General features: G+C 41.9%; 1 protein-coding gene across 2 annotated transcripts in view; it reads left to right on the top strand.

Moving 5' to 3' along the window:
* The window catches only part of ALPK2 (alpha kinase 2), a 144,065-nt gene that overhangs the window by 104,516 nt on the left and 13,339 nt on the right, over positions 1-26,210 (top strand). For both annotated transcript variants that reach the window (XM_075587205.1, XM_075587214.1), the window contains exons 7-11: positions 3,275-3,549; positions 4,081-4,169; positions 6,504-6,721; positions 12,544-12,592; positions 24,654-24,835. In XM_075587205.1, the coding sequence (XP_075443320.1) occupies positions 3,275-3,549; positions 4,081-4,169; positions 6,504-6,721; positions 12,544-12,592; positions 24,654-24,835 (813 nt within the window). The remainder of the gene's footprint in view (positions 1-3,274; positions 3,550-4,080; positions 4,170-6,503; positions 6,722-12,543; positions 12,593-24,653; positions 24,836-26,210) is intronic.

Here is a 26,210-nt window from a genome sequence, read left to right as displayed (position 1 = left end):
TAGGGGACCAGCATTTCTATTCTTTAGAGACGAAGTGATAGTGTGCAGAGCTCATACAGTAGGTTAATTCTTCAAATGGGACTGTCAGTAGGCTTAACGACGAAACCTATGAAGTTTAGAAAGCTCTGTACCCAGTAATTTAATCACAACATACTGTACATTGAATCTAGTCAAATGGATGTGATATGTTATACCACATGAAACGAAATTTGACTCCTGGTATATTTAAATGCATTTACGTAGTAACGAGTGGTTTAGTTAATTTGGTGATTAAGCATATTCATTTGGCAGTGATCTCATTAAAGGTATTGTGTTCGGGAATGTCAGTTTTCATAACGGGAATAAATAAATAATTGATGAAGAATTAGAAAGGACATTTTTCAGTATATCAGAGGGAGACTTTTGCTATGGAAATGTGATTACATATGCCTGTTACTGAACTTTGTCCAAAAAGCTGAGTAAGAGATAGGGAATGCTTTCCAAATGCATTATTATTGTGTTCATCTTTCCCACATGCACGGTGAAATGCTTGCTCTAATAATAGCCAGCACTTAGCACGTCTTTAGTATTGAACAGAGTGTGCTTATCAACCACCTCTAGTATTTGGTTCATTTTATTTTCCGAAAATTAGTCATTCAATACAAGCACTTGAAATTGAATCATTGCTGTTAAATCCAACAATCTGCTTCAAATGTCACACTACTAAAATGTACTGTACTGAGCTGTCCGTTTCTTAGTATTTGGTGACACTTAAAATAATGCATTTTCCTATGTAAAGTGTATTCTTTTCCCTGAAGTATTATTCCGGGATTTTTTTCCATAACGTCTCCTATAGCCACTCCCCAAATCACAAGCTGAAGAACAGGGTACACAATAGGTGAAAATTAACTTGATAGATTGTTTCTTAAAGAAGGAAGATGGAATTCCTCTTAACTCATCAAAAGGGCCATTTACATCCATAACACAAAGCCTGCTAAGTCCTGCAGGGGTTTCCTGATCTGTGTGACCATATTACTGTTTTATTTCAAGTGCTGTATGTATCTAGTGTGGAGTTAGAACCTGAAGGAGTTGCAATAAGGAATGTATGAAGCAAGGTATAGTATATTGAAGTACAGTTAATTGTTAGTACTTATAACTCCATTGTTGCAACAATGAGCAAGATTGAAAATGTCACTCAATGCACATTTTGCCACATGTACTACTGTATGTGCACTTGGAGCAGCTGTTCCAGGGAGCATGCTGCTGTCAGACGGGTGTGCAGGTGGTCTCTTTAGAGTCTCAGATTGCTGATCTTAAGAGGAGACTTGCAATATTGAGAAATATTAACAATCTTCACAGAAGTTTAGTGCTCACTGAGCAGGCCCTGGCTGGGACTAGTGGTGCAAATGGTGGAGCTGTGAGTGAGGAACAGGCAGAGGTAGGTAGCTAAGTGACATTTAGAAGGGGAAGCAGTGGGAAGAGGCAGACCAGCTCTGAGCTGACCCATCCCAATAGATTTGCCATATTGAGTGAAAATATTGGGAATGTCGGGGCAGAAATGGCAAGGCTGGGGGAGACTGATTCCTCTAGCAGCCAGGAGAATAGTTCCTCAAACAGCATAGCGGGGACAAAGGATACTTAGATACCAAGAAAGATTGTGGTGGTAGGGGACTCTATTATTTGGAAGGAAGATAAGGCAATCTGTTGCCATGACCGCATGAACAAAACAGTTTGTGTCTCCCAGGGGCTCGAGTTCGGCACATTGCAGATATCTTAAAAAAAAAAATATATATATATATATATATATATATATATGTTCTGAAAAAGGTTCAACATTTTAATAGAAAGGAAATGTATACAGGGATATATGAAATAAGTAAACATGGGAAGGATATTTATCCAGGGAGCAATCTGATTGCCAATATTGTCAGGCGTTGGGATGGAATTTTCCCCCACTTTATGTGATACTGTATCATTAGATTATATTCCACTGGAGTTTTTTGTTTGCCTTCCTCTTGATCAATATACTGTACTATAAGTACAAATATAGGATGCAGTATCTGTCATCTAAATTTAGCATAAGTTGAACTTGATGGACGTACAGGCAGTCCTCGTTATCAGATGTTCCGCTTACTGAGGAACGCGTTATCCAAAGCCGCACAATGCAGTCCCCGGACGCATTGTCTGACACCGTATTCGCGTATCCGATGGTGATCGCCGCCGATTAACATTGGACTCGTTTGCCAACGGTCCGTTAACTGACGGCGGTTTGCGGGATGCATTCAGTCAGGTAACCGAGGACCCACTGTATGTGTTTTTCTCAACCTCATCTACTATGTAAATATGTAACTATGTAACATTAATGGCAGAGAAGATTAGGTGTAACATTCACTACAGTTTTCCTGTATTTCAACTGTCAAGCACATGCTGCATCCTAAAGTGTCATGTTCACTAAGTCTTGCTACTCCATATGACCCCTTAGAGAATGTGAACGCTCTGTAAGTTGTTTTTGAGTCCAGAGGGTGTTCCTTGTTTGTATACAGTACCTTTATTTATATAGCGCTACCCATGTACATAGTGATTTACAGCCATAATACATGTGGCAATAATGGAAAATAACATTCCATAGTAAATATGGCCCTTCATGCCTCATTCGCATGAAAGGACAGTATGGTGTTTTCCAATATGGACAGCTTCCTGTGAGTGGCACTTCTTAGTATGTATGACCTGAGGTGCCTTAAGGTTTAGCACTACTTAGAAAATATGGCCCCTAGAGTTTTAGCTACTGTTTAAAACACATTGTGTGCAGTGTTTTGTTTTACATATATTGTTAAATACATTTTACCCTAAAAACAATAAATGTTACCCTAAAAACACACCTTCTGTTTGCAATTGATTAAAATACATTGGGTATAACTAACTGTTATATATATTATTACAGAAAGATTGTTGAATATTATTGCTACTCTTAAATTCGAACACCTGTTTCCAGTTAATTTATTGCATTGCCTAAAAAAAAATCGGGATTTTAATAGACAAACATAAGATAAATACAACAGTAGGTATTCCTTTTGCTTAAAGGTAGTAGACTTCTAATGACGGAATACACAGAATTATTATAAATATGACAGTGCTAAATATAAATCAGGACACGCAATAAATACGTATCAATCTGTAAAAAAAAAAATATCTGTTCAGCACTTTTCTGCAGAGATAAGCTAATTATTGTAATGATATTTTAAGCTGTGAGATTTTCTGTGTACTAATTTCTTGCTTTTTTAACATCATTTATTAGGTGGTGAAGAGATTGAATTCAACCAGCTCTTGTTCAGAGAAGATTTTATCAGTGATATGTACTTTGGAGGAAACTTACATGGAAGGATAGCAACAGAAGACTTACACTTTGGAGAAGGAGTTCACAGGAAGGCATTTCGGAGTAAAGTCATGTGTGGCCTTTTGCCTTTGTTTAGCCCTGGTCATTTATGTGTTCTGAAAGTGCACAATGCTATTGCATATGGAACCAAAACAAGTGATGAACTTGTTCAAAGGAACTACAAGCTTGCAGTACAGGTGATATTTCTTTCTGCTCTAGCATGAATGTAGTCTTTTAGTGCTGGATGGAACTAAACATAAATATGTTCCATGTTACTGGCCACAGGCACAGTATTATCTAATACCAGCCCTCTTGTGGCCTAAAGCTTAGTTATTACAAAGGCCCCAACACATAATAAACTCGATATATGAACATTTGTATTGTAAAAGTTTTTTAGGGCGCTTGTTCTTCGTATGTCCTGTGTAAGAAGCTACATCTCACCCCTATCATAATATCATGCTTCACTTTCATGTATCCATTTGTTTTAATTTTTTTTTTAGTCAAAGAAGAGTTAGGGGGTAATTGTATATCCAGCGAAGTGAACGTTCCAGACATTTTCAGCTGAAAATCCCAATTAAAGGCAATCAGAATTTTCGGTCAAAAACGCCCCAAACAGCTGCTTCAGTGCATATACAGTACCTGTAGAATAAGGTTCTTATAATGCCTAGAATCACAAACATACCATGAACATTTTGTCATGTTTATATTCGTTTGACTTTGTATTGCAGGAATGCCATGTACAAAATACTGCACGGGAATATGCTAAGATTTACGCGTCAGAAGCAGAACAGTTCGAACACTTTGGAAAAGTGCCCGAGTAAGTGGTACTGTAAATGGAGTATATTAACCAGTGATGTCACTCCAAGCATATGTGTTTATAATGGAGATAAACATGAGTGGTGCACAATACAAAAACGCATTGTTTTTGCACATTTTAAAATACAGCTCAACCCCGTTATAGCGCCATCCGTTACAACGCAGATCCGCTTATAACGCGATGCAAGCGTGGCTCCCAATTTTCGTATTTATGAATACTTACAACATGATTATTGGTAAATACTTTGTTGTACAACGCATACAATTGTACGCGATCCGCTTATAGCGCGATGTGATTCTTTGGACCCCCAGCACAGCGTTATAAAGGGGTTGAGCTGTAATACACTGATCATTTATGCTAAACATGATTACATTCTGTCACTGCCTTCTAGCACTTTCAAAACAGCTTAATCTGTGTTTTTATTTATCTTGGTTTTCATGTGTGAAATTTGATATTTAAATTTCTCAAAGATTGGCAACCTTAATTTAAAAAAGAAATGTTATTCATATTATTTTCTCAACAATTTGTTCCTCTATTTATACTCGCTGTAATGCAGAGTGAAGCAAGACAAATGTACGTCTCAAATTGAATGACTGATTCCTATTATCAATCTCATTCGTTAAATAATTGTATTTTGGTGAATGTGTCAAAAATGTGTGTGGGTGCACCTTAAATCCATCTAGAATTGAAAAAAAAAAACGTGTACTGTAATACCGGGTACATATATAAAAATGTTCAATTAATTTGTTTTATGTCCACAAATTCTTATGAACAAGCTTGGCCACATATATCCGATTCTATAAATATTGAAACAACTTCAGCCATCGCTAAGCAACACTGTATTTCATTGCATCTGAGTCTCTGTAAACATACTCTACAAATACTGTATGCTATTTATTCAGAAATTCAGTCATAAAATATAAGCCAGAAAACAAGACTATAATTAATTTATTGTCATTTGTTACAATGTATTATATTAAAGGCAATTTCCGCTCAAACGCACTATCCATTTCCCAGAATTAAAATAGTATTTGACAAGAACGACCCTTTGTATTACAAGGTTACTCAGGACAACAATGTGAAAATAAGCAGAAACAGTAGAAATACTGTAACTTTTGGCACAGAAAAACTAGCATATTCTTCAAGACTGGAATGTGAAAAGACCCCTGTGAAAGTTTTTTTTATTTCTTTTTTTACTAAAGTCTCCTGGTTTCATAACTGAGGCAAAAGCAGCACAATAAACAACACCTTCTGGCCTACAGTACAGTATAAACCTTCATATAATGTGCGTTCGTGTGTATAAAGGACATTGTGTGACTTCATACATAGGTCACATACAGTAGTTCATTACTTTAAATTAATTTGTAAGTATCGTGCCAGGTTAAATGCCTGATGAATACAATTTAAATGAAAACAGAATTGTGCATATTTGTATTGATCTATTACGATTTCATTATTAATGTTATATTATTTAATAGCCACACTGTGAAAATAACACATTTTGTTCAAAATATGTGGTTAATACAAAGCATCTTAATTCCGACGCAAACAATAGAAACAGACTTTTTAGGGTTCACACCAGGTTCAACCAGGCGGATGATTTTGACACATTCTACTTATTTGTTTGGCATGCAGATTCTATTCTTTTATTACAGCACATTTCATTAACATCTGTGCTGCAAGTGCATTCCATGACTGTGCGCCAAAATATCTGACTAAAACCATTTTTGGCGCTCGAAACACACATTGAGAGAAATAATTGAGTACATCGGTGCGCACAAGCGCATTTCAATTTGAGCTTCCCAGGCATTCATTTTACTCCGAAAAATGCTATTGGCGCCGCCTAGTACATAGACCCCCAGGGGTTTTCTTCCCCACTGCAAAAACAAACAAACATTCACGCTGGGTAAAGTCTGCCGTAATAGATGGCGGCTTTCATAATACCTAGGGCTCACGAAAGATTTGCTGTTCTCAGGCAAGTCAGATGTTGGAAGGCTGGTGGAAATTCTGCCTGTCTGTGACTTGCGTTTGGGATATGCACCTGTCCCTGACTGTCATCAGTTCGAGGCTGCTTTATATTCTAGGCAAGCTATGAAATACATTTCTGACATTTTAATAACGGAGCAAAAAAACCGAAATAAGTATATTGAGGCTCGCATTCTCATGCTCTACCAGGAGGAAATTAATTGGCTCGTTCTCATGTGGCCGTCGCCGCTACTATAAGCACGGCCTACGAGATCCCCGTGTCTCAATTTTACGCCAGAAATTTTATTTAATTTCACTTATTTACTTAATGTTTGCCTATTTACTAAATTGAATTTGACTTTTTTTTAGGGTAATTCCGATTTTTCTTATTCACCGTCCTGCAAATAATATCCCGTATGCCACAGTAGAGGAGGAGCTCATAGGGGACTTTGTGAAATATTCTATTAAGGATGGGAAGGAAATCAACTTTATGAGAAAAGATTCAGAAGCTGGACAGAAATGCTGTACTTTCCAGCACTGGGTCTATGAGAAGACCAATGGAAATTTGCTTGTCACTGATATGCAAGGTAATCGAATACACTGCATGCCTTATTGTAATTTAATGCTTTGTATTTCATATCAGCAAGAAGTGCAAGATATGATTATTTGTAAACCTGTCAGACATGTAAGCAAGTTCAAATAATCTACCATGTTAAAGTGAGCGGTCGTTCTATCCTTTTTAGTTTGAATAATGTATTATTGTGACTCTGGCTATTTGCACAATTAGTCCAACTCTTGAAATGTAGTGTAACGGGTATTCCCCCACCCAAACCGCATATAAAGTATGTGTGAGGGGGAACCTATGTGTTACCAGGTGTGGTGCGTATACCTGCAGGTTCACCAGGGGCCTGAGCCTCCGCTTGCTGGGAACCTGGGGTGCTCTCTGGAACGTCTCTTGATCAGCGTCTCCACCTGTGCAGGATTCTAGGAGTATAGAATGTACCCTACACAGGACCCGCATACAGTAATCACATACACTGGAGTATAGGTATAACCATTTACTATATGCAGCATCAATAACATAACACATTAACTATATATCAACAGGAGTCCCTCTCTAGAGGAGACACTACTACTGTGTCTTGCAGGACGCGAGCCCCTTCCACCGGGTGATCCCACCCTGTGTCCAGTAACCCCACACAATATGTCCCTTCACGTGAGATAGATATGTGTGACTGAGCAGCCACTAGTCCTGTGTGAGTACTCTGTTGGTGCACTTTATAACGATACCTGCCCTGGCTCCAGCCATGGGTGCCGCTATACCACTGGGTTTGGATCCACCGTGATGTCTTGCTACGCGTGGGGTGAATTCCGGCGTGGATAATATCATCGCAGCTCCGCGCCGTCTGTAACTTGGCGGGAATCTGGTTGCTGCCGGCAGGCCGCAGTCACTGCTTGACGTGGCCTCCGGTAAGATAGTCTTTACATATAATATATATGTGGGTCTGAGCCCAGACCTCTGAGGGACGCGCAGCGTCCGCTGTGTCCCTAACTAACTTCTGAATACTAAGGGGCAGGATCCCTAACCTGGGGCTTGTCCCTGAAACAACACAACTACTGGTGGCTCAGGGCTGTCTGGGGCCTAAGGGGCTGCTGGCCTAGTGCAGGGAGTCACTGACTCCTGCACCCTACCTCCTTCCCCTAGCTGCACCGGTCACCGACTGCCTCGCTGCTAAAAACCCGCGAATTGTATCCATTTCCTGCAAGCAGGGAGCTCCTGTAGCCCTATTGGCTCCCTGGTGTCACATGGGGTGCTGCTGAGGCTTATGGGTCTTGTAGTCCCTTCCAAGAGTCTTCCCTGGTAGGCTAGCGTTCGCGCGCTTATCACTGCGCATGCGCAACTCTCTGGGGCCGCCGGCACTCACTGCGCATGCACGAACTTGCGCAACATGGCGGCGCCCTTCACGGAAGCCACCGGGGACCTACGGAGCACCGAAGCGCTCCCTGCTCGGCCCCCATCCTCCGGAAGGGCCGTCGGGTCTGCCGCTTGCCTCCGGCAGCACCCGCCATCGATCACGGCCATATGAAGGTGATGGGGGTGCAGGGCAACAAAGGGTGACCTGGCTACATCAGCTTAATTAGGTGACGACATACTGTACAGTAGGCAACATTTTGCGGCTATCAGAACTAAAATTAAAGTTAAAACTAAGCGATAGGACATAAACAAAAACTAAAGGTGATTTAAGCTCCAACATTATGCTCACAGCCGGAAGGTGTGCCATTGTGATTTCGCTAACTGGGGTGGGACATCTATACACGCATTTGTACACACACATCTTCTTGCGTTTAAGATTTTTTAAGAGTAAACTTATGCCAAGCAATTCTGTTGATCTTCGAAGCCCCTATGACCTTGTTCTGCTCTTTTCCGGGACCATCTGACAGTGATTGCCTATTTCTTTTGCAAATTACCAAACGGGGTCCAGGGAGACCAAATCCCTTCAAATTTATCTTGACATTCATTAACGTAATGGGTTGTCCTCTACATAGCATACTGTAAACATCTGATATTCTACTCATCCAATCCCCTATGGAAGGAACAGAAACCTGTTTCCAGAACATCAGGATGTTACACCTTGTAGCATTTAAGAGGTGAAGAACTCGAGATTTCATTAATTTATAATCTACTATACTATCCGTGTTCAATAGAAACACCCATGGATACTGAGGTACTTCTAGACTTGTAATTAATTTAATTTTACTGAATACCTTTACCATTAAGGTGAAATCAGAGGACATGTTCATCAAATATGGGGCATTGTTATCTTCTGTCCACATTTCCTCCACCAATACAAACCTGCTCTGTCTCTATACCGGCAAGTTTAAGCGCATACCGACCAGCTCTGTCTCTATACCGGCAAGTTTAATCGCATACAGTACCAACCAGCTGTGCCTCTATACGTGAGAGCTTAATCGCATACCGGCCAGCTACAACGCCTGCCATCAAGCTACTGTAGGCCCCATCTGCTCTTCTCACATCTCTCTGCACATCCTTCAAATTATATCCCTATCACCCACATATCCTCCACGATCACCTACACCAGCGGTGCGCAAAGTGGGGGGCGCGACCCCTAGGGGGGGCGGGAGATTGTGTTGGGGGGGCGCGGGCAGTTGCAGAGGCCCCGCACTCTTCCCCCAGGCATTTAAATTAAATGCCGGGGGATCGTGTGAGGCCCCTGCAACTGTTTACTTACCGGGATTCAGCAGTCTGTGTTGCGTCGCCATGGCAATGCCGTGGCACCATGTGACCTGACGTCACACGCCCACGCAGCGTCATCTGTCGCGGCTGAAGGAAGGCAGGGGGCGCGAGAGCTGTGGGCAGAGAGACAGGGGGGCGCAGCACAAAAAGTTTGCGCTCCCCTGACCTACACAGTCCCCACACTCTGTGCACTCCCCAATTATCAAGATCCCTCTACACATCCTACCTTGATCTCCTGCACATCCCCCCACCAATCACCCACTTCATATCCTCCCATCATCGCCTGCGCCCACTTTTTATATATGTAAAGTGTTATAGCATATAGATATATATATATATAGATATATAAAAAAAATAGGAAGTCCGCAGCACACTCAATAGAAAAATGGTAATTTAATATCAATAAATCATCAGGCAATCAACATGCTCCAGAGCAACGTACGTTTCAGACCACAAGGTCTTTTCTCAAGCTCTGTTCAGTCAATGAAACAGGAACAGAATATATAGGAGGGACACACAGACAAACGGTGCCAAAACCAAGATGGTTCAACCTAAATCAGCTGTGTAATCAATACTGGTTGTCAAAATGCTACTGCTGAGCATGCGCAGTAGTTACAAGCTGACACACACTACCCTCACTGCCTAAATCGCACTATGTCAGGAGAATAAGTAAATACACTCACTAAGTATTCATACTGTAGTGTTGTGAGCTTGTAAGGTTACTGCCTCCAGCACCCCTCCGACTGCCGACCGCATAGAAATGTTGGTGGGGAGACCCGCTGGCGTCCCTGACACCCAGCGTTGCTATGAATAGCTTTGCGCATGCGCAGGGCTCAAAACATCAGTGATGTGGGGGTCTGAATGCAGTGACGTCACTCGCTGTCAATGTAAATAAACAAAGAGTGGTGCTAAAGCAACCACTTATACCACCTCACTGGGTCTAATAGCCTCACAATAGACCGTACTCACACCTAATAAGTCTCCCTCACTCCACATCCTAGGTGTCATAACTGTACTCAAAAAGTACCTAAATGCCCGTATTAAAAATGCCCTTCCACTATAGGCAGACATGAGGTAAAAGAAGATAAACATGAAAAAAAATCACAATATACAGATGAATAAATGGCTGAGGGGAAAAGGGGGATATCATAGGGAGAACAAACAAGAGGGAAGGATAAACAGGGCAAGGTAAACATAAGAGGAAAGAATATTAAGCAATCATAATGAGATATAACCAATTAAATTGTAGTCATACAGCAATCACAGATTGTAGACCAGTCCAGGAGAGCTAATAAAGTATCCTCACACAGGGATGGCATCAGCAGCTTAGGTATGGATAGAGACAACGGGTTCAAATAATATCACGTAGAACACTTCAAACACACACGAAAATATATGGGAAACCCAATTGGCTGGTCATATGAATAATCCACGCTAGAACGGGTGCACATGTCAAGTACATGGACTCAAGGGAGCATAATGTTATTGGTCGACACAACGGGGAAGCACCGTGTGAAACGCCGCTCTCCCATTCTGCATTGCCCCAAAAATACCCACACAGGCATCCCTAAACCGCATGAAGTCCATTCCTCAGAAACCCGTCAGATCGTAATGGCGATTAAGACCATTGGGATGCAAAGTCCCTAATTCTTGTATCCCAATCTTACATGCATTCTTGTAACCCAAACACGCGTTCTAAGTCACATTTCTTTGCATTTTGTCACTGAAATTGTGTTTTGATTTTTAATTAAAAACATCACCATCACAAATACAATTTCTGTGACAAAAGACAAATATGTTTCACATAAAATGCACATGCTTGGCACACACACCTTTTTTATATATACAGTAGATGTGCTGCCCTGATCTTTGTTTTACTTATTTGCGCCTTCATTGTTTCACTTGCAATGAAAATACAAGGTTGTGAAATCTTTTTCTACTTTGTCAGTTGGAAACTTAGGCCTGTAATATAGTGTGTGCGCTACCGTGCGTGTCAATGATAATTGCCTGTGTGAGGCTGACGTTGCTATAGTTAAGACGCGCGTACACGGCCGTGAGCGGTGGCGCGGCAGGTCAGAGAAAATACAAAAAATTAGTATTTTCGCGCTGTTGCCGTGCCACATGACGCTGTGACCCAATCACAGTGCGGCCTAATGCTGTGATGTCAGAGCCACACCCCCTAGCCATACACGTCACCGCTTGCCCTATAGAAACTAAACGTGCGCCTGCATGCGCACTTGCGCGTACTATATTATTAGCCTTATTTAGCCACGTGAAAGCTAATGACAAAAGCAAAAGGTTAGACTGTGTGCTCATTTGCATGTCATTTCCCAGAATCCCTGACTGCAGTGAAATCATTGTATGCAAAGACATCACGGGGAAAGGCAGGGTTGCAGACCTGTAAGAGACATGAATGTGGTCATAAGTCGTATTTTTATTTACTATACGGTGGAGGGTTCTTGTCAAATCTTTGCCTCCCTTTTGCTATAACTTTGCCTTAGTGCAATAGCTTTTTATTGGTCATATTTACTAAACCAGGGCTGCGGAAACTGTGGAGCATGCCACCCGGGGGGGAGGGGGGTGCGAGATTCTCCATGGGGCGCAGCGGTTACAGAGGCACCGTGCATCCCCGAAGGCATTTAAATGAAATGCCGTGGATCACGCGAGGCCTCTGTAACTTCCCTTATGTTGGCTTCCAGTGACGCGTCTCATGGCACGGACATGGTGACGTCACATGATCCCACGGCGTCATTTGATGCCGGAGCCAAGGTAAGGGGGGGGGCTGCGAGCATGGGGGGAACAGCATGCAGGGGGGCACAGAGGGAAAAGTTTGTGCACCCCTGTACTAAGCAATGCTAGCTCTTAAAGCACCAGAAATGAATAGGTGTTAATGTGCCATAAGTCTTGGCAGCACTTGCTAAACTTGGGTCTACGTAAGTATATCACAGATGTAGCCAACGTTATTGAAGCCTGTGGCTGGAGAAATGGCGCAATAACCCCGCCGTCTTCTCGCTTGCTGCTGTTTAAAAAAGAAAAAAAAGCACCTTATGTATGGCCTGTTCCAGCAATACTGAATTTAAATTCATTAATCGATTTTGTGAGGAGACTTAAGGATTCAAAAGGCTAAGCACTGTACATATTTTCTTTCTGTAGGTGTTGGAATGAAGTTAACAGATGTTGGCATAGCAACGATGGCCAAAGGGTGAGTGATAATAATATTCTTTTTTTTTTTTTTTCAAATGTCAAACGCATTGTGACACCGGCCAACCTTATGCTTTGTAGTCTAATTGTGGCTTCTGCAAAGGCAGAGCACAGCAGAATGTAACATTGCAACATTCTTTCCTTGGCATTGCTCTGTGTTGCCATCATTGAGTTCCCATTGCTCTAGCTCACTGAAAAGGCGCAGAGATGCAGCATCAGGTGTAGCCAACCGAAGTATGCACTAAAGTAGGACACAATATGGTAGTACAATGAACAAAAAAGAGCGGAGAAAAATAACACAATGGAAGACAAATGGACACTGTATTTCCACTTTTGTTATGGTCATTCTGAATTATTTTTTTGAATTTTTTTTTTACATATCAGAATAAGCAACCTAGGAATATAGAGTAATTTCATGTTATTTATAATCTGTTTAGAAGTGTGTTACTGTATATGTAGCAAGTTCTGCGATATGCTCATTGCTCACATTCTATACGTAATTCAGTCAGAATTAATTAGAAATATAAAATAGTATTTAAACAATAATCTCCCATTCAATTTTTACAAGTGAAAGTGAAAATGCTAAAATGTAACTGGTACCACAAGAATTGTCATTCTTTTTAGGGTGTAATGTTGCCTTAAGAAATATTGCAGAGAGAGGGCAGAGAGAGGGCAGAGAGAGGGCAGAGAGAGGGCAGTGAGAGGTCAGAGAGAGGGCAGTGAGAGGTCAGAGAGAGGGCAGTGAGACAGAAATAAAAGGGAATGAGATATTCAAACACAGGGAGACAGATGGCATGAGAGAGGGGTAGGGTCAGGGCTGTGGCTTTTCTCGGGGGGCCAGGACTAGACTTCCAACTGGAGCCCCCCTTGTCAGTGCCTTATAAGACCCCACCCGCCTCATTCTTACCTCCTCGCTCTCTCACCCACTCACATTCCCCCATGAATGTCTATTCCCCCCATCTCGATCACACCCCCATAGTGCACTCTTCCTCCCTCCCCTCCCTTCTCTCTCTCACAATCTCTCCTCCTCTCCTCTCACAGTCTCCCTCCAGTCTATCACTCGATGCTCCTCTCAGTCATTCCACTACTGCCACACACACACAATTCGACCCTCCACCCACCACACACACACACGCGATTCTCCCCGCCCCCCCCCATTCACACACACACACAATTCTCCCCTCCCCCCCAAACACACACACAAACACAATTTGACCCCTCCCACAATACCCACATGCAATATCTCCCCACAATACTCATACACAATTTCTCCACACACAAATCCTCCCCACATACACACACAATAAAACTCGACCACAATACTCACACACAATACCCCCTCCCCTCCTCCCTCCCCCCCCCCCCACACAATACCTCGCCCCCCATCACAATATACACACAAAAATGTACCTTGGAGGTGGAAGGCCTCTGGGGCCCTGCCGGTCCCGCAGGCAGATGAGGAAGTTGGCCCCGGCTTCCGTGCAAACCCTATTTCTGGTATTGACCGGTGGGGAGGGAGGTCTGGCGTTGACTGGCTGCTGCAGCAGCAACTGGGGCCACGCCGCAATCAGAGGCCCGGCAGCCGGGCGCAGAAGATGGGACAGACCTCTGGTGGGACCCAATTTTAACCACTGGGCCCAGGACAGTTGTCCCGGATCTTCCCCCCCTGTCGGCAGCCCTGGGTAAGGTATTATGGAGTTGTTACATAGTTGAAAAAAGGTATATGTCCATTGAGTCCAACCTAGGTTTAATTTACTTGAGTAACATACTGTACTCATCCTATATTTGTATTTATAATGATATTGATCGTTGTTTTGTGCAATACTCTTAGGCTGCGGCCATAGTGGGCCCAATACCATGCGCGGTACCATTAAATCAATCAGGCCGGCCAGACTGTGCGCGATGCGGCGCGTGCGGAAGCATGATGGTGCAGCAGGATTTTAAAGAGACAAACAAATAATAGATTTTTCGTGCGTCGGCCGCGTCACGTGAGCGTTTGAGCCAATCAGCGTGAACAAGCCTGGTGACGTCACAGCCACGCCTCCCTGAGTCCACAGATCGCTCAGGCGACAGGCACTATGTCCAACGCCTTACACTAACTGGGCCCCTGTTTTGCAACCAGGAGACATTAGTAAATAAGCTCTTGGTAATACTTTCATGTTTTACTTAAAGGTAAAACAGTAATTTGCTACGCCTGCTCTAAAATCACCAGTTTTTACATGTTGTCTAGGAGTTACTTGTTTTCTTTTGAAGCTAAGAAAAGAGACCTGCGTTACATTTTGCTACTTCTAAAGACAGGGAAAAAACACAAGCAGTTTAATGAGACGCCTCTTATTATTATGCAAGTCGTGATTCTGCTGTGATTATATGGAAAGTGAATACAGTTGAAAGAGCTTGATAAAGCAAGCGTTTTGGTACCTAGAGTTTTGTGGAAGATTTAATGAGTCTTATTATTTGAACACTGCGGAAAATGAGATTAAGAAGCAGTGACTGAGAAAGAGTCACATGAGAGAGGTATCTTAGCCGAGACTTTGAAGCTATGTTTGAATGGCCAAATACATTCCTGCTTTATTTTAAAGAAACATCTCCAATCCAAGTAGCGCAGATACAGTAGTATGGGGGAAAAATAGGGAATATATATACAGGCAGTCCTCGTTTTACAACGCTTCACTTTACAACGAATGGCTTATCCAACACTGTGCAATGCATACCTATGTTCATTTTTACAACGCCAAAATGGCTTATCCAACGCTCTTACGACGCTTTGCAACGTTGTGTATGTGTGTATATATATATACACATTCACATAAACAACGTTGCAAAGCGTCGTAAGAGCGTATATATATAATATTATACTATATAATATTATATTATACTATATAATATATTATTTATTATGTTATATTATATATATAATACAGTATATACATTATATAATTTATGTGTGTGCTGCATATCTTATTGCCTGCATAAAATATTTGGTGTATTTTAGTGTTAAAAATGCATTCAGGAACGGAACCTTTAATTTAAACAGTGTTCCTATGGGAAAACGTGTTTTGCTTTACAACGTTTCGCTTTACAACGCCATTTTGAGTAACGCATTGTGTCGGATAACCGAGGACTGCCTGTAGTACGTCCAATACTTAGTGATGAAAAATCTCTAAAACTCCAATAGTTATACACTCTCATTTAATTTGTGGTGCGCGGAATCAAGGATCTGCGAGGCATAGGGTTAATTTAGAGAGAGTTCAGGTTTTTGTAAAGCTTTTTGATATGTGTTATGTATATTTGTTATGTGTCTAGTTTTACACATACGCCGAATACACATTTGTGTTCTTATTTGTTTTAGAAAAATATGGAAATGAAGATTACTGCATATCCACAGTTCTTTACTTTAGGAATTCACAAATCCCTACAACTTGCGTATGATTATTTGCAAAACTGAGTACGATAGGGACCACAAAAGATTAGAAAACAGATTACAGGCATACCCCGCTTTAAGTACACTCACTTTAAGTACACTCGCGAGTAAGTACATATCGCCCAATAGGCAAACGGCAGCTCACGCATGCGCCTGTCATCATGTCCTGAACAGCAATACCGGCTCCCTACCTGTACCAAAGCTGTGCGCAAGCAGGGAGACTATAGAGCCTGGTACAAATGCGTTATTTATATCAGTTATGCACGTATATGACGATTGCAGTACAGTACATGCATCGATAAGTGGGAAAAGGTAGTGCTTCACTTTAAGTACATTTTCGCTTTACATACATGCTCCGGTCCCATTGCGTACGTTAATGCGGGGTATGCCTGTACAGAATATACCTTTCTATATTTAGTGAGGAAACAAATGCCTAGAATCGCTAAACTTTGTTGAACTTGAGTAGTCGTGTGTGTGCGTGTACGTAGGTAACGGAGTTGATAACAGTGATAACGAATTATTATTGATTTATTGAATTGAGAACTTTGAGTTTCCTACTCTAGCGTAGAAGGTGATGGTCACAGGGTAAGAGGCCCACGCTAAGGAGATGGGCGTATAAAACGGAGGAGGTGGGGTGGGTAGTGGATTTACATTTTGCAGCTAGCACAGGATACTGGGAAATGTCTGATATTTAAGGGGCAAAGGTCAGCTGAGATTAATCAGACTGATGCAGAGAGGCAGACTAAAAGCCTGGACTGGATTTGCTACTCCCCCACAGCATAAATACAGGTTTCCACTGTGCGTACGTAGGTAACGAATCGGTAACAATGTTAACGATTTATCGAATGGATAGCTTTGCTGCCCTAACGTAGAAAGTGTAGGGCGGGTGGCAAGAGGCCAAAAAGATTGTTATAAACGCAAGAGTGCAGAGCAGCACGCAGGACAGGAAAAAAACCCTGTGAAGGAAACCTGGCATGAAAAGCTTGGCTGCCGTACTGCCCTTCCCCTGAGCATACTAAAGGATGTAACATTATGATTAAGGGATGGGAATTTAAGGTGACCTGGACAGCACTGCCCAGCCACCCATAGCGGTGACCAGGTGCGACACCGAAGCGGGGCAGCTCAGTCGTGGGAGGGAAGCAGCCGGGTGCGGATGAACAAATCTGTGAAGGGGAGAGGAGGGGCTGGGCCCATGGGAATAGCTTGCCCGGCCTATGCATAGCTTGCCCCAAGAAGAATACAGCAAGTGACATACCCTGTCCATGGAGAGAGGATGGCCAAGGGCGTAACTTGCCCCAGAGAGGATGGCCAGGGGCGCAGCTTGTCTGGGGAAGAGAAGGGGAGAACCAGCATGCATACCTGGCAGCCCGAGAGGGGCCGGTAAGGCAGCATGCTGAACCAAGTACCGTAAGTGTAAGGCAACACAGTGAAGTAAAGCCATGTACAGGCTTGGAGAGAGCAGGCATAAATGATTCAGAGCTGACCTAAAAGCATGGTCAAATGTGGGCCAGCATTCTGACTTTGCAGCTACAGTATCAAAGGAGAATGCGGTATGTCTGAAATGTAAAGGCAAGGATCAGTTAGGATGAATTAATCAGCCTGCTGCAGCGAGTCAGCCTAAAAACTTGAACTAAACAGTCACTCTTGGTATTAAAGTGGCACTCCAGTACCAACAGGCTCTTGTTATAGGTTTCCCCCGGTGCACAATACTTACAGAGGTCCCTTTGCCCCAAGATGGAATCCTTTCTGTAATACGTACACTATACATGAAGGAGGCACACAGGTCTTGATTGCAATAATTTTTGTTTATTTATTGCATAGTTATGAGCAGAAACATGTGATGTTTCGATTTGCAGCCCCTTCTTCAGATAAGCTCACACATCTGCGGTGGGTTTGACTCAGGGTTGCCACCTTCTAGTTAAGGTTAACCCGGAGATAACATTTTTACATTTAGTTCTTACCTTAAGCGGTGGTGTCTCCCGGCATCCTCCCAACATCCTCCTGGCCTCTCCCCCCTGCAACTGCTGTGCCATGACCATGGGACGCCTTATGGCACCGATGCGTCATGTGACATCACATTGTCATGGCAACGCGGAGCCGCGTGACGTCACGTAGTGTCCCGTTGACATGACCCACCACCCATCATTTGACGCCACGCAGCCATATTGACAGCAGTCGCAGGGGGGAGATGCCGGGAGGATGTCGCCGCCACCCGGAGATTTACAACGTAAACCCGTAGCCCGGAGATACGTGGCCAAATTCCGTAGTCTCCAGGTGAAACCCGGAGTGGTCGCAACCCTGGTTTGACTGGAGTTGCTACTTATCCACATAACAAATATAGGCCTTCCAATAAATATCACAAAAAACATTACTTTATATCTATATATATATATATATATATATATATATATATATATATATATATGTAAATACAACTGTATGCTCATCTGCATGTCTTAGGCAGGTCTGCAACCCCGCCTTTCCCCATTATCACCCAGCAGTTCCACTGCAGCAAGGGATTCTGGGAAATGACATGCAAATGAGCACACAGTGCCACTTTTTGCTTCAAAAACCATTTTTAACTCTTTTCACTTTTTTTACTCACCATAACTTAACTCAGTATTATGGTTGGCCCATCCTTTAGCTTCTTTGCATACCCAGTTAATCAACCCCACATTGATGAGACCCATTAAGGTCGAAACAGCTGTCTGTGGGTGGTTTTCTGGGTATGCACCTTAACCCTGGCTGTGCTCAAACCGTGACCATGCAGCAAGCTTAAGCCTATAGGGAACCATGTTAAAAATGGTTTTTGAAGCAAAAAGTGGCACTGTGTGCTCATTTGCATGTCATTTCCCAGAATCCCTTGCTGCAGTGGAAGTGCTGGGTGACAATGGGGAAAGGCGGGGTTGCAGACCTGCCTAAGACATGCAGATGAGCATACAGTTGTATTTACATTTGCATATTTGCTTTGCTGTGGAGGGTTTTTGTCACTTTTTTTTACTCACCATAACTTAACTATATATATATATATATATATATATATATATATATATATATATATATATATATTGCTTTATTTACTAACATGTCTATCTTCATAAAATCGGTGTGATTCTAAAAAAAATGTACATTAAATAAAAAGATACATTTAACACTGGAGTTAAAAGTAAGTTAAAATCCTCGCCTGAGGGGTACCTACAGGTAATAGGATTTTAGTTTTAATATATTAATACATTTTACATCACCATAATCTAGTTTGGCTAGGCTTATCTTGGCTGTGTATATAGTGGGCATTATATACAGAGGCAAAATCGGCCTCTGTAATCAGTAAGTACCGTAATTAGCTGTTAATTACTCATTTGCATACTCATTTACATGCCATCCATTACATTTAACTCACAAATATCCCATTGGCCGCACAAGCCATTTCTGCATTATTTTATGTGATAATCCATTGGTGATTTAGATGATAAATTATAGTGACTTTTTTTTTTCCATATTCATTCAAATTTCCTGCAGTATCGAAGTAAATACAGACCTGAATTTCAAACAAATCAGTTACTGTTTGTCATGTGTATATGTAGGTGAGATTAAATTACAATTTTATGATTGAAATAGCTTTGACCTTTCCCTTATCCCCCGTAGCGCATGTAGGCTGAGTATGTGAAGACCCATATTAATGGGAGACGAGGGTTGGAGGCAGTCAGAGGGGCACAAGGTGGTTTTAGTTTAATTGATAATCCAGGCTGCCATCACATATTTACTAAAGCTTTATTCTGTTCTGTGAAACAGTTACAGGAAAGAGACAACTCATGTACTGTATACTATATTGATTGTTCTAATCATGCAAAACGATCATCTAATTGTATGAACGCATGAGAAACCATGTACAGTGAGTGTATCAAACCTAAAAGCCACCAGTAGGAAAAGGAATCGCTAGAGTAACTAAAGGGCATTAACATTTGGCCGTATTAGATAACGGGATTGTTTCGATATTTTGTAAAACTACCGTTGTATTCACGAAGAATAATTTATACATGTAGCGGTGTTTCCCCCACCCAATCGCAGATAGGGGCCATTACAGGGTGTGTGGTGCATATACCTGCTGGCAACAGGCTTCTGGGGTTCATACCCCACATATCTCCTTAGCAGTGCAGCGCCTCCATCTGCCGTAGGCTCCAGGAACTGAAGGTGATCTCCCACAGTAGAACTTATTACCTCCCCCCCCGCCCCCCCCCCCCCAGTAAAGTCACGCACCAGGCAGGAGGTATATTGCAAAACAGGAACGGGTTTATTACTACACTCTGCAGTAACAGTTACATGCAGATACAGTCTGTCAGGTCAGCTATCACTGAAGATGGTCCCTAGACAGTCACTACATGCCAAGGGCACCCGCAGCCATCCTAGCTCTTCCCCACCTCCCTAGCGGAGTCAGAGGTATGGTCCACACTCTCTCTCCCCCGGAGGGACGAGCACATGAGAAAGTCCCAATCTCAGGCTTCCTGTTGTGTGACCTGCCTTCCTCAGAGGGGAAGGAACAACTAACTTTAGGGCGGTCCTGCCCTTAAGTACAGCCAGAAGGCAGGCCCCCCGTTGTCCCAGCTACAACAGGATGTACCACCCTACGCTGTCACTCAAGTGCAGTACCAAAAGTGAGGGGGGAAACCCCATACCGACTACTGGCAACCTGATAGTACCAGGGTTTACTGCCAGCCCATTGGGTAGAATAGTAGCCAGGGGGACCCTGCTACATATAGTAAGGAGCTAAAATAGTCATCTCATTTCTATACATAAAAACTGCATTAGACAACGCTAAACAGGGAGACAAATAAGCAATAACCCACAGATATCCGCATTAATGAGCACTAGGGTGCAAGTGTAAGGGTGGGGGAGATAGCCCACTTTTCTACCATAGGGCTAAGTAATGCATTTTTTTCCCCAAAACCCTATGGCAGAAAATTATTTAACCCCTTTGATGCCTAAGGTTATCAATGCATTGCAAATTAATGCTTTTAGGCACTAAACTGGGTAACAAACAACATACACAGCCTACAAATAAAACACAAAAAGCATAACATCCTTATGTGCAAATATAAACCTCTGAGTAGCCCATTGATTGGCCATGACTAGCTGGCCACTCAGATTACTAAGGGCTTTATATTATAACATGTACTATATTGCTAGTATTATGTATTTGTGTCACCTATTCAAGTTTGGCTAGTATTATCTTGTCAATGTTTATAATGGCCATTATATACATAGTCAAGATAGGCCTGCTGCCAGCCTGAGGTTCTTTTGGGTGGTTGCCCGATAGCAATTCTAAAAAATCCTATATGTGTTTTGTTTTTATAAATCAGTTGTGCAGTATTAGATAATATTTACTGATTTATTTATTTTTTGCTCCCGGGCTGTGTCTCTGTGTCTGTGTCTCTGTGTCTGTGTGTCTGTGTCTCTGTCTGTGTCTCTGTGTCTGTGTCTCTGTGTCTGTGTCTCTGTGTCTCTGTCTGTGTCTCTGTGTCTCTGTGTCTGTGTCTGTGTCTCTGTGTCTGTGTCTCTGTGTCTGTGTCTCTGTGTCTGTGTGTCTGTGTCTCTGTGTCTCTGTGTCTGTGTCTCTGTCTCTGTGTATGTGTCTCTGTGTCTGTGTCTCTGTGTCTGTGTCTCTGTGTCTGTGTCTCTGTGTCTCTGTCTGTGTCTCTGAGTCTGTGTCTCTCTGTCTGTGTCTCTGTGTCTCTGTCTCTGTGTCTCTGTCTCTGTGTCTCTGTGTCTCTGTGTCTCTGTGTGTCTGTGTGTCTGTGTCTCTGTGTCTCTGTGTCTGTGTCTGTCTGTGTCTCTGTGTCTGTCTCTCTGTGTGTGTCTCTCTCTCTCTTTCTCTTCTCTCTTCCTCTTCCCTCCTTCTCTTCTCTCCTTCTCTTCTCTCCTCTTCTTTCTTCCTCTTCTCTCCTTCTCTTCTCTCCTTCTCTATCTCCTTTACCCCATCTCTCTCTCTTCACACCCACAAACCCATCTCCCCCCTTCTCCCCCCCCTCTCTCTCTCCCCCTTCCTGGGGGATTAACGAGGGGGGCCTGCTCCTTTACTTTGTCCTGGGCCCCCTATTGGTGGCCGCTTCATCTTTTGAAATAGGCAGCCATATTGCGTGCCCTGGGAAGCAGGATCTTCGCCGATCAATCACGGGAGAAGGGATCGACCGGCAGCTTAGATAATGGTGCTGCCGTAAAGACAAGGAACTGCTGCATTTATTAAAATATACCCAAAAAAGCCTGGGCCGGAGGAAATGCCCTTTCATGTGAATAATTACTCATTTGCATATGTTGCTGACATATCCCTTTGATAATAAAAACACTATTCACTGCTTTACCGCTTGTGATATGGCTTTAATAAATAGGTAGATAAAAAGATTGGCATGCCACATGTATCTACCGCTGGGGAATCATTGTCTAAGTGATATGCTGGGACACTTACAGATACATGACAAATTAATTGCATGCTTTATTTTAGTATCCTGAAATTTACAAATACCTCGACATAACACAATCTATACCTATGCTTATCCAGCTAACAACTGGGAATTGAGGTGCAAACCTCCATTGTTGGATAGAAGGTTGTGCACGCACTCAGACATACAGGTGATAGTGGGGTACTTAGCTGCCGGTGCGCTGGTTCTGGGGAGCTCCTGCCGCCCCCAAAATGGTCCAGTAGAAAAGAAGAAGCAGGCACATGGTCTTAATCAGCAGAGAATGGGTTTAATGTGCCAAGAAATCCAACGTTTCGGCAGTGATACTGCCTTTCTCAAGAGAAAGGCAGTATCACAAGAGAAAGGCAGTATCACTGCCGAAATATTGGATTTCTTGGCACATTAAACCCATTCACTGCTGATTAAGACCATGTGCCTGCTTCTTCTTTTCTACGCAATCCTCCATAGTTGGCCATAAAAGATACTTTTAAAAGTCTAACTTCCCTAAACAAATCTAACAATGCTAATAGCAAAGATTTTGAAGCTTTCATTTTTTGAGGAAATTAGTTACAAGTTGAATTTCTTAGGGGGCCTCTGAATGGAGAAGCGTTTGTTAATCAAGTGTTTTCTTTACCCTTATCCCCCCCCCCCTATCCTTAAATATGTGACTGGAAATCATTCAATGGGATCCTAGTAGGGATTGATCCTTTAAACGTAAGAAAATAACACTGGGAGAAATACAAATCAAACAACAAAGACTTTGGCAGAAATAACGAGGGGAAAAAATTGCACAAAATAAGAGACAAAGAGCATGAAACATAAAAGAAATAATGCATTAGACTTCCAAGTAATAGCTTTGAAGAGCTTGCATTAAAGGGGTGAAAATGCAAAATGTAAGTAGCGTGACTGAATGAAGGAGGCAAGGACATATACTGTAATATAAACACATACAAAACCATTCAATTGTTATTGGACAAGTTCATAAAAGAGTTCTTAGAAACCAGCCATTGCTAATTAGAGAAAGCTCCAAGTATTACTGTATATTTGTTACAGGCTACAGTACATTATGCCTAATTTTTACTGGCATCTTCAACTCAGGTGTGAGTAATAAACTCGTGAGCTTGGATCCTACCTGAAGCACAGGGGAGTGGGAAAAGCTTTTAGATCATAGCAGGAATGCCGAGCTTTTTGCTTTAAATGTATAGAACAGAGGTGGCCAACTCCAGTCCTCAAGGGCTACCAACAGGTCAGGTATTACGGGTGTCGCTGCTTCAGCACAGGTGGCCCAGTCATTCTGACTGAGCCACACATGCTGAAGCAGGGATATCCTGAAAACCTGACCTGTTGGTGGCCCTTGGGGATTGGAGCTAGCCACCCCATGTATAGAGGACGTAAGATAGTAGCAGATGATGATAGAAATTGGCAAACGCTGAACCTATGTGACTGGCCTGTGCAGTGGTTTGTGATGAAGGAGAGGTTGAAATGTATCGTCATTGAGAAAGGTGACTTTTGGACCCAATATTTGATTGATCTCATCTCATTGGTGGAGATCTTACAATGCATTGAAATGGGATACTTATTTTGTCCCCCTGAATTAAGGGGTGCTGATTAGAGATGTGTGAAATGTTTTGGCTATTTCTTTCATGGAAAACGTCACAAAATCATAAAGCACCGCAAGCATTAAAAGCCGACGTGCAAGGTCACGTGACCTTGTGACGCTGTCATTTTCTTGCAAAACTCTCGCGAAATTGTGAAAAGTGGCAAAATTCTGAGCAATATAAACTTTCTGGGACATTTTGCAAATACATTTGCTGCGCAAATTAAAAGACATTCCCCCGTCTCTAGTACATGTTAAATACCCGTTGCCAGAAACCAATTTTTGGGGGGATTACACAAAGAGTATGAGTTACTGTGAAACAAAAATACGTCTGAATGAATAAGATCAAATATATATATATATATATATATATATATATATATATATATATATATATATATATATATATATATATATTCATATTGTACAGTATTTAAAAATTCAAGTTTTTATTTCAATATTTATACACTTGCTATTTGGCTAAAATTAAAAAATGGTCCTAAAGTCTGCTAAATGTGTTATTATTGATGACTCTTTCCTCCTTTAAATTTACTAGTTTGTGATCTTTTTTTTCTTCCCCTCTTCATTTCAGATACAAAGGGTTTAAAGGAAACTGCTCGGTATCTTTCATTGATCAATTTAAAGCATTGCACCTTTGCAACAAGTATTGTGAAATGTTGAGTTTAAAATCCCCAAGAGCAAGCCACCAAAAGCAGAAGAAGCCTGTTGCCGTCAAAGAGAAAACACAGCCAAACCCGCCCAGCTTACGAAAAGGCAAGCATGGCGCGAAAACAAAAAATAAGACGTAAGGGTTGGCTCAACTCCTTCATTGGTGGAAGGACCTGTGCTGTACCATATTACTTTGCAATTGTTCATGACCCACCAGCAGTGAAAATATTAAGAAACTTTAGATAAATCAGTCAACCATTACATAAAGTTATTCAATAGCTGCATCCAGTGTACCTTACAATCATGCGATTATATGATGATCATTGCCTTTTTCTGAATATCAGGGGAAGGCTCATACAGTCTTGTTGGTGTCCTCAAGAAAAACCTACTAGTTACGTGATAAAAACCACTGCTAGTTGTCTCCTGTGCTTTGTAGTCAGGATCACCTGGAAGCTTTGTATATGCTTAAACAAGGAATGTTAGAACTATTCTATGTTAAAAAATGATATGTACATTGAAATGATAAATAAGTCTAAAGTCTACTGAGTAATGGAAGTTTTTTTATCCCGTTGTCATTTCATGAAAAAGCAGAGAAGAAATCTAATAGAATGTACTGTATCACCCAAGAATGCAACTACATTGTTTATTAACAATCTTAATTATCCATTAATAGATGGCAATGTGCCGAATTATATTGTTGGTGTTCTGGGTCACAGGCATTCACACACTATGCTGTTATCGTTCTAAACCCCATGTCTAATATCTTAAGCATAATGTTATTACCTCATTTGCTTATTAATTATTTCATTATCAATTATAACCTCTCTGACCCCATTTTGTTCTCATCAGATATCACCGATTTCATGTTAGAATAACTGCTTGATAAGCCTTTCTGAAATTATTCCATATCATAAATCCAATCGAAATGGGTGAAAATAGCTGATCATTTCCTGCACCTGTCTTATCTCATAATAGTTTGTTTCTTCGTTATCTTGCAATTTATTGTGACGCGAGCTGCATTATTGGCTGTCTGAGCGTGTTACAAGTATGTCTGCAACATAATTGTGAAAATGACCTTCAATCTCAGCTTTACTAAAGCCACACGGAGGAATATTAATTTCATTTGGTATGTTATGTTAAACAAAAATGATCAGATTTGCTGTACCAAGCCATGCAAATAGTTTAGTTCGCTCTATTAGAATGCACTTGCATTCAGGTCTAAGGGGTCATTTCTCAATGTCTCCCGACTTCAAAAGTGATACAAACTTGTAATAAAACAACACCTCATTTACCAAGAGAAAATTCAATCTTCTTGATAAATCCAGTGTAGCAATTTTGCTCTCGTTTTGCAGCCTATGGGTTATGATAAATGACCTCCATATGTTTCAAACGCATCAATGCAGCCAGTAATGTGGATTATAATCTGAGCTAGATATGTTTGTGTTTTGGAATAAGGGCTCTTTAGCACTGCTTTTCCCTG

The sequence above is a fragment of the Ascaphus truei genome, chromosome 1, assembly GCF_040206685.1.
Source record: "Ascaphus truei isolate aAscTru1 chromosome 1, aAscTru1.hap1, whole genome shotgun sequence".
In the NCBI taxonomy this organism is placed as follows: Eukaryota; Metazoa; Chordata; class Amphibia; order Anura; family Ascaphidae; genus Ascaphus; species Ascaphus truei.
The sequence above is the reverse complement of the archived record's forward strand: the minus strand, read 5'-3'. Positions and strand labels throughout refer to the sequence as shown.